We start from the raw sequence: 10000 nt of genomic DNA, 5'->3' as shown, positions 1-10000 counted from the left end.
TTCCTCTCTTCCTTCTCCCCCCTTTTACTTCCTCTCTCTCTTTATTGGATGAGATGGCAAGCCCCAGCGCACCGGAGGATGACGGCAAGCTGTCGGTATGTCCTGCCTGATTGACGCCCTAAACCGCTCTGCTTCTGTGTTTGTCCCTGTTTCTGTGTCGCTGCCGTCGCGTGACTTATGTTTCTCCCTCTTTCCCTTCCTCCACCTTGTGAGCCAAACTTGTTCTCTGTTATCTCCAAGCTGTGCAGAAGGAGCTACCCTCCGCGGTGCGGAGCTACCCTCCGCACCGCGAGGGACGCACGGACGGGGGGGGGGGGGGTGGGGGGGGTGGGGAGGAAAGGCCGAACGCCCACGCGCTGTGCGGGCCAAGCGCTTCGAAAGGCCACGGCGGGTCGGAGGACGGAGCCGGGAGGTGGGAGGAGCCCGCGCCGCCGACGCAGCCCACGCAGCCCACGCAGCCCACGCAGCCCACGCAGCCCACGCAGCCCACGCGCCTCCTCCACCCGGGGGGGGGCCCAGCTCGGGCTCGCCAAATTTGCCGCCGACACCCCCAGGCCGCGCCCACGCCTCGTCGACACCCTCCGGTGGCGGCCATTTTTGTATTTCACCCGCGGTCGGCAGGTTTCGACCTCGGGAGAAGCTTCCCGGGGTTTGTTGGGGGGGGGGGGGGGGGGGAGCGGCGCTAAATGGGGGGAAAAAAAAAAAAAAATCGACATGAACCCCCCCGAACCCTTGATGCATGCCCTCACCGCTGGGACGCAGTTGTGACGGGGACGCTCCTCTTTATAGTTTGGGCGGACACATTGGATGGACAGGCCTATTAGGACGCGCGGGAGCGACGCAATTGACTCTGTCGCCGGCAAAATCGAGAGTAAGCCAAATTGAGGAGGCAAACGCCAAAGGTGAAGGTAAAAGAGCAGGGCCTCGGGGGGAAAATTTGCTTTTTGCTGAGAAGGCCGACGCCAATTTCATCCCTGTATTTAGGGGGCTGCATGCTCACCGTTGTTAGCTCAATGCATGGCTGCGGAGGGAATCAACTAGCCTAGCTCCCGACTCAGCGTGCGCCTCGGATTGGAAAGGCGGGGAGAAGACGCGTGAAAAGAACCAGGAGGGATCGCGCCTCGGGGGAATGTTTGCGCCCGGCCAAGGGAATGACTGACCGACCCTCTTCCTCCCCCGACAGGCCCGGCCCCGGCTTCAGAGAGGGGGCAGCTCCGCCTCCCTGCACAACAGCCTGATGCGGAACAGCATCTTCCAGCTGATGATCCACACCCTGGATCCCCTCAGCGAAGGTACGCTCGCCGCACACCGCGAACACCAGCCGAGGGGGCCCGGCGGGGCGGCTGGCCTGTGTCTTCGCCCGCAAAGGGATTTCGTGTTTAACGTCCATCCATTCCAGTCTGATGCCGGAACGCCGCTCGGGGCGGATCAGTCCCGTCCGACGGGCTGTTCTTGCGTTCACGGGGCAGGATGCGTGCCGTGCGTGTGCCGCCCTGCGGGTTTATCTCCCCAAAATGTGTCGTCCCACATGGAGCTGCCAGTTAGAAAACGCTCATCGGACATTCGTCCAAATCAAAAGTGGCCTCCTCCACATTCCGTTTTGCAGCAACACCGATGGGACCCGGACGGGAATGCGTCACACTGTGTTGATCCCGGTTTTCGGGGGGGAGTTCTGGGGAATTCTAACAGCAGGAGCGGTGCGCATGTGTATTTTCAGGGTGAAAACTGCAATTAAACTGTAAAAATCAGCCGAGAAGGACGTGCCCCCTCACTGTATCTAAAGTGGGTGAACAGTAAGAGGCGGCACGGATCCCATACCCGGTGTTGGTGTCGGGGCCATGTACTAAATAATAGAAATAAAATATTCTGGATGGGATATCGGAGGGGGAAAAAAAAACTCCTGACTCCTTCTCGCAACTGTAAACTGAAAATGCCACAGGAACGCTTCTGCGACATCGCGTAAAGAGGGGTCAACTCACGTCGCCGTGACGACGACGACAGCGCAGGGCCGTCCGGTTCATTCAGAGCGTCCACAAGCGTCGGCTTCGTGGCGATGCGTGCCGCAGCAGGCGGATGAAACGAGGGATTTCGAACGGGGGGCGGGACGAAAGGAGATTTTTTTTTTAAATGACGGGATCGGCGTCGGCGTCGGCGTCGGCGTCTGCATCGGAATCGGAAATTTTAAAAAAAAGCGCTTGAGCGGTGTTTTGATCAGGGTGCCAAAGGCCCCTCCATACCCTGCGCTGGCTGCAAGGCTCCGCGAGAGGAAGGACTGATCTTCAAGCCCTTCTGCACCACCTGCTGCCCAATTACTCCTTAGACGCTCAAATTGCTGTGTGATTTAGTGAAAAAAATACAAATAAAATTGCAGCTCATCCTGAGTCAGTGCAAGCTCAGCCCGATGTCGGGACACAAGCTGAGTGGGGTGATCATTCCCCTTTAATACCAGATGAAGGCATATTAGCGCCGCCGAGGCGGGGCGGGGGATGGTGGGGGAGGTGGGGGCGACGGGGGGGGGGTCGATAAACGGCAGTGTCAGCACTCGGCACCGGGGGATGTTTACGTCGAAGAACAGGAGGGGAAAGCGCAGCGTCATTCCATTCCGGGGCCAAAAAAAAAAAAAAAAAAAAAAAAGCAAAGAGAAAAGAGCAAAGAGCTGTTTCGATGGAAAACGACGCTGCGCCAACGGGGCCCTTTCTCTGAGCTCCGGCGGGGGAGTTTTAGGAATTCTAAGGAGACGTCCGGGGCTCATGCCGCGGACGCCACCCGCAGGGGAATAACCCCGTGAAAGCGAACGTCCACGCAGCGTCGCGTCTGCTTTTACGGGCGTCCGTTCCCCACCGGTGCACCACGCGGGCGGGCGAGGGGGGAGCGTGACGCCGACGTCACACCGCCGGGGCGGTGGAATTGCCGAGCGGTCGGCAATATGAGTCAGAGGACGGCCTCCGGGGTGGGGGGTCTTGTTGGGCGCGCCCGTTCCTTATATCGTAGTGATCCTCCAAAAATGGCGACCAGAGTCCATACCGACCGCCAAACTCCACGTTCCCTCTCAGAGCTTCTACAGTATGTCAATACCAGGACCTGTAACCTACACATCACCTTGACAGATATGGGGAGCAAAGAGACGTGTGTCTTCTTCTTTTTTTTTTTTTTTTTTTAAGAAATGCATTAACGTTCATGCAAAATTGATCCCGCGATACATTTTTACGGCCGACGGCACGCCATAAAAAACGCTCCACGGCGAGACCGATCCGGCTTAGCGACGCAGGCCTTCCCGCTCCCGGGTAGCCAGGAAGGCTAGGGGAGACATTATTATGCCGCGCTGCAAACCCGGCTCCAAAGTGCCTATTAGCATACATCGTCCATCTTCCACGCGCTGGATCCTAGACGCTCCATTAGCGGACGTATCCCCGAGTCCATCCTGCCAATTAAAGCCCCCGAATCATCGACTGGAAGTCCGCGTGGAATTCCCCCGTACAGAGCGGCGCGCTGTGGTGCGGCGGCCGTTCGGACGGGAGCGGCGTCGGGGTCGGCCGGAGCGCCCCGTCGGCGGAACGTCGGCTCACGGGAGCCAAGTTAAATGCAACAAGTACACTTCAAGTGGAATCCGTGAGATTATTTCGTAAAAAAAAAACGAAAATCCCGTGTTTTGATTTTTATCCCCTGCAGCTGGCGGCGACGTGGATGCGAAAGGGCCATTCGGTGCGTTTGCGTTGCGGCGGGGCCCGCCATTCGGCGAAACGCTCGATCCGAGCAACACATCTTTTTGAGAATAATAAAGTGGCAGAGGGTAAGAGGAGGGTGAACCTGCATGCTTAAAAAACAAAAACAAAAAGAGAGAGAGCTTCGAAGGGAATTCTGGGGCTTGTCGCGTCATCGGCCTAACGCGGAAGATCTCACGGATTACCACTTTAATGGTGCATTTGCTGCTGCACGCGACATGATGTCAACAGGCAGCCATCAAAAAGAGACTAAATGGATGGTGTTTGCACGTGTTTGGCCTCGGCTGGGATTTCCTTGACATATTCCCGTTTTCACCGGTTCCGCAAGCGTGTGCGCGGCGTGGCCGGCGCAACGCTACGCGTTAAATGGGGAAAAACGGGGTCCTTCATCCACCCGCGAACACGACGCTGTGACAACACCGACCTCCCCCACGCAACCTACGCCAAGGCTGATGTTGGCGTTGAGCTCGCCGAAAATGGGAAGCGAGAGAGAGAGAGGGGGGAAGAGAGGGAGGGAGAGAGAGAAGGAGAGGGAGAGAGGGGGAGGGAGGGAGGGAGAGAGGGAGGCAGAGAGAGGGAGGGAGGGAGGGAGGGAGTGTAACAGGAGCCGAGCGGGTTCATCCATCAGGATGCCGCTCGCCTCGCGTGCTCTCAGGCTCTGAGTGCGGCCGGCTGCGGCGGTGCAGGAAGTCGGCCGAGCCGCAGCCATACATTTTTCATCGGGATCTCTGAAAATAAGTTGATGGCGTCGGGGGAGAGGGAAGCCGAGGTTGTTTCGTTTCCCCAGCTCGCAAGGCTGTGTGCGTGCGTGTGCGTGTGCGTGTGTGTGTGTGTGTGTGTGTGCGTGCGTGCGTGTGTGTGTGTGTGTGTGTGTGCGTGCGTGTTTGCGTGCGTGTGTGTGTGTGTGCGTGCGTGCGTGCGTGTGTGTGTGTGTGTGTGTGTGTGTGTGTGCGTGCGTGCGTGTGTGTGTGTGTGTGTGTGTGCGTGCGTGCGTGCGTGTGTGTGTGTGTGTGTTTGCGGGCATGTGCATCTCTAGTATGATCCGCCCGCCGTCTCCACCCTCTCATTAAATCTGCATGAGACGTTACAAGGGCCCGTGGTGGCGTTCAGTGTGCGTGGGAAGCGTCTCGTGAGCTCGGTAACTGCATCGCAATCAATCTCCTCAGCACTTAATAAAACGTTACGAGCACGCCGTGAGCCGTTATGGTGGAAAATGGTCAAATATTTGAAGTCAGCATGAGGAGAAATGCCGTCGGGGGGAGAGAGAGAGAGAGAGAGAGAAAAATAAAAATGCACGCCGGTGTTTTGCTGCGCCGCCGGGGAGAGACGGTTTGGAGGCCTCGGGTTTGGCCTTGCGCTCGTCGCCGTCCCGGCAGGAGGACGAGGAAATACGGTTCCATGAGGGACACAGGGTTTAAAGACGGCCGCGCGTGGTTGCCTCCCGGCGAGACGACCCAGGCCCCGGCTCAGCTCCGCCTCCGTCTCCTCTGCCGGGACGGCGGCCGAGCGCAAGCCCGAACCCGAGGCTTGGAGTGGTCCCCTCGTTACGTTTCGGGCCGTGCCCTGTGGCGACCGCAACGCAGCAGCCACCTCATGACGTGGTCAGGATAGAGTCTCATCGCAAGGCGCCTCACGACGCGTCGTCCACTGCTGCTGGCGGCAACTCCGCTCCACTCCACCCAAACGTACGTCCGTGATCGGGACAATGGCGCTGAATGATTCAATGTGTTCTACCGACCTGCACACCGTTTGGTTTTTTACCTTTTTTTCTCTTTGTCTGTCTTTCTTTCTTACCTGTCTTTCTTCCACTGTCCCCTCAGAATTTGCTGACTCTGGTGAGTTACTTCTCTGATTTCTGTCAACCTCCCACCCCCCACCCCCCCCCCGTACACACACAGACACACACACACACACACACACACACACACACCACCGCCCGCCTCTCCTCCCGGAAACATATGTGCCTTATGTTCTTATTCCAACAGCCTCAGAAGCCAAAAATCAACCCCCCCCCCCCCCCCCAACCTGAAACATGTCCTGGTTACATCTCTCCAGCGCCGCCGTGTTTCGCCTTCACTTTGCAGACTCTCTGCTGCCAACCTCCATCCTTCTGTGAACGTGCTCCCCGTGGAGAAACCCTCCCTGACCATTTCCGTATCGTTTCATAACCCCCCCCCCCCCCCCCCCCCCCACCCCCCGCCGAGCGCTGCTTGTTTTGTTCCACCGCCTGGCTCGCGTACCAGCCGTGCGTCCGCAGGCCGTGGCCGGGTCCCAAAAGAACGCTGCAAAGGACCCGTGGCGCCGGCGGTCTCCTCCCGACGCGGTGACGCTTCAGTCCGCTGCAAAGCTTCGCTCACACCGACGACAAGAATAGTACCCGACATATCCGGCCGGGGGTCCGGTTGGCCCCGCGGCTGCCTCGCGCGTCCCCTGGGTTTTTTTTACTCCGTCACCCCCGCCGTACGTCACGCTCGGCGGCCGCCTCCCCACTGGGCACGTGGGCGGGCGGGGGGAGGGGCCCGGTTCCACGCATTTCAGGTGGCGTTGCCGTCCCTTCCGTCCCGCAGATTACGCACATTACCAGGTTTTTGTTTGGTTTTGTTTTGTTTTGTTTTGCCCCTGACGCCTCCTGTGTTTGTGCCGACGGTACAGTTGGAAAGGAGGTGTCAGCTCTTTCCCCCGCCGCGTCCGTCCCTCCGACTCAAAGTCAATAAGAGCTTGACAGGGCAATTAATGGCAAGCAGGATGAAATAAGTTTCCCTCAACAAGCTTTTTACAATTAGCTGCCCCCCCCCTCCCCCCCTCTGCGCGCGCGGACGGCGGCGTGCGTGCGCCGGCCTTCCCCCCCTCCTCCGGACGCGTGTTGGGGTGAGTTCATCCAAACGATGCACGATTGTTTGTGCAACTTGAAGCTTCTGTTGAGATACGCAGTTGAGATTTTACATGAGGTGACGTTTGTTTCACTCCCCCGCCCCCTCCGTCCGGGGTCAAACGAGGTTCAGTTTTAATCCCATTTCCGAGTCTAATCCGCGATTTCCAGATGGGATTTCGACTCGCATTTTTGCGCGCCCGCAGCCAGAGGCGGTGGAGGCCGAAATCCCGGTCTTCAGCGTGCTCCGCGGAGACATGGCGTCACGGCGGCAGCGGGAATCCCATCAGGAATTTGTGGTGAAGGGTGGTGAGTTTCTGCACACACAATTGGCATAGAAAAAAGGCCTGACGGTATGAAAGATTACAAATCATAGAAACTGAAATGAAAAAATAAGAAAGTAAATATGCAGAAATAGAAAAAAATACAGAACAGAAATAGGCAAATACATGATAATATACAGAATATACTAAGTGATATATGATTTGTAGGTGCAGTATACAGTATATAAGGTGTAAATGACTGTACGTTTGAATTTTGAACTTATACAATTATAAGTCTACAGTGGTACAGTACAGTTTTATTTCAATATATTTCACAAATATATTGCCAAACTGAATTCAATTAAAAAAAAAAAAAAAGATATTCATTAATCCTTAAGGACTACTGGGGAGAACAAACATTGACCCACAACCTATATTACATCGGGCACGTGATATAAAATTATTGCATCCCATGAAAAAAAAATAAAAATAAAAATGTTAATGAGGGCTTCCTGCTGTGACGGAGAACGTCTGCTCATGGTGTTCACGTGCCGAGTTTTAAGATTTATCGTTTCGGCGTCTTCCTGCCAGAGTGCTCTGCGTTGGTAATGTCCATTTTAATGGGACGTTTTGGATTTCAGTCGCCCACTCGGCACGGAAACTCTGTGTAGACACCATTGTTTCTGTTCTGGAGCGTTATTGTAGCTTTGCTGTAGCATATGGCACATAAACTGCACCTGCCATATTATAAACCCATACGATGCATATGCGATGTAGTACTAAGGCAACCCGCGAATATAACCACATCTGCATGTTGGACATTTTCCCCATGTTTGGATAACATTATTATATTATTTTATTTTATTTTATTTTATTATTGTTATTATTATTTTAAAAAGAGAAATATGTATACAGTGTATCTCAATCAGAAAAATATTATTGAAAGGCTCTTTTGTTGTCATTTAAATAATCAAAAAATCGACTTCTATTCACAATATGTATAAAAGTTCTATATTTATAACATAGATAAAATAAATAAAGTAAAGAAAAATGTGAAAAATATACTTATATATACATACTGAAATGAACTGAAAATAAGAATAAATGAATTAAAAATAGTAATAATGAACATTTGATAACAAGCTATAAAATAGAAAACATGTCTGCCACACACACCTTTCCATATGGACCCCACGCCGGCCTGGGGATGACGCGTCGGAGCTAAACCGACGTGGTGGGCCAACCCGCCGCCCCCGTCGCTCTCCATCAACCGGAGAAGGGAGAACCCCCCGGGGGGTCAAAAGGGAGCGTGGCGGGAGCGAGCGGATGGGGCGCCTGGGCCCCGGATCGTTAAATCACTGGCACCGGCCCGTTCCCGTCCCGCCGTAGCCCCCCGCCCCGCCCCCCCATTGGCGCTGTTTGCCACGTTACATAATTAGTATCGAGCAGACGTTTGCACCAGCCCCTGCACGGGCGGGGCGGACGGGGCAAGGTCACTTTGGCCGCGACCGCCGCGCCGCCTCCCTCGCCCGATTGCCGCTGTCACGCACAACGGAGGGGCGACTCGCGGTCAACCTAGGCTTCCTCGCGCCCCGCCTCCTCGTTTCGAGACGCCGATTCACCCCGACAGGCGCTCGGCGATCACCGCTGCTCTGGAGCAGGTAGCGAGCAGCGTGCCTGAAGGTAAAACCACTGCTATTTAGCTAAACCGTCAGCCCATCACACCTCGCGTTATGTGAAGTCCCTTGTCTTCCCGGCCGAGCGGCCCACCCGGACGCAACATCCATCCACCCGCCCAACCCCCACCCCACCTCCGCCCAAGCCCCCACCCACCCCAGTTGGGCCGAAAAAGAATCAATGTTAAAAGCCTCTCGCTCCGGCGCAGACTGTGAATTTTTCCCGACACCCCAGCGCCCAGCAGACAGACGCACGCACACATGCGCACACGCACACACACGCACACACACACACACACACACACACACACTTCAGCTCCACCGCGGCCCGGAAAGAGGTTTGGAGGTCACGGTGCAAGGACGGTGGACGGACCCAAACGGCGACAACGACCGGCGGGGGGGCGGGGGGTGTGACCAAACCCTGACCCCCCCGGTGAGACGGGCGCGGGCCTTGGCCTGGCGCCCGCCTCACCGGGCCCCGGCGGTCCAGACGTTGGGGATGATCGGGAACACTCTCCCAAATGGGTTTTCCTCTCATTAGATTGTGTTTCGCCGGCGCTGCCAGCTCTGGTATTTGGCGCCGGGACACCGCCTCTAATCCCCTGGTGTGGGAGCAAGGAGGGGGGGCGGCGGCTCGGGACCCTGTCACGCGTGTCTGGTTTCGGCCCCCCCCCTCCCTTTTTGCGGCCGCGGGCACGGACGGCGCTCTCGGCAGCGCTCCTCCATCGCGCCGTTTTGGGAAATCGAGTCCCCCATCGAATTAGCTTTGGGGCGTCTGGACCCCTTTGGAAGAAGCAGCGCAGCCAGTTTATCAAACGCCGAACACCCAGAACGGCGGTTTTGACGAGCGGACCGAAGCCCCCCCGGGGGAAATGCCGTGCGACTTCCTACGCCACGTAGGAAGTCGCACGGCATTTCCCCCGGGGGGGTTTCCAACATTATTCTTAAACTTTCACAAATCTTTCTTCCCATTTAGAAGGGGCTCTATCAAAGAGTCCCGCTTCTTTACGCCGTCTCTGCGGATAGCGCCGGGATTCCGTCTGGAAGGGAAGGCAGCGCTGGCTGAACCTGATGCCCCTCAAATGTTTCCGTGAATTGAAAACTTAACGGGACACAACTGGACCTCTGTCATCGTATAGTTTTAGGAATATCATTGCATAAAGTTTTTATTTATTTATTTCTTTTCTTTTATTTTCTTTTATTTTTTCCCGAGTGATTGGCATCACAATCTGTCAAATACCCCGTCCTGCCTCTGGGAAAAAAAAAAAAAAAAGAGTTTTTCCTTTTCGCGTCCTTGGTCCCGGTTCTTCCGGCCAAAGAAAAAAGTAAAAATAAACGGCGGCCGGGGCGATGCTGGAATCCAAACCCTCCTCCTGTTGGTGAGTTATTGTCGAGGCGGACGGAACAGCACGCCTGAGCAGCAGGTGCAGGCTCCCTTCTCCAAAGAGACAGAATGTGAGCGTGGGCAGA

The 10000-nt window shown here is 55.8% G+C and overlaps 1 protein-coding gene across 1 annotated transcript in view; it reads left to right on the top strand.

The window, feature by feature from the left end:
* Positions 1-10000, top strand: part of LOC307247562 (solute carrier family 24 member 2) — a gene marked incomplete at both ends in the record, with an annotated part of 48281 nt that overhangs the window by 17733 nt on the left and 20548 nt on the right. The window contains 3 exons of the mRNA XM_080023732.1: positions 48-95; positions 1184-1292; positions 5543-5557. Of these exons, the coding sequence (XP_079879858.1) occupies positions 48-95; positions 1184-1292; positions 5543-5557 (172 nt within the window). The remainder of the gene's footprint in view (positions 1-47; positions 96-1183; positions 1293-5542; positions 5558-10000) is intronic.

This window comes from Zeus faber, assembly GCF_960531495.2.
Source record: "Zeus faber genome assembly, chromosome: 22".
Classification (NCBI taxonomy): domain Eukaryota; kingdom Metazoa; phylum Chordata; class Actinopteri; order Zeiformes; family Zeidae; genus Zeus; species Zeus faber.
Note: the sequence above shows the minus strand (reverse complement) of the source record. Positions and strands in the feature narration are given on the sequence as shown.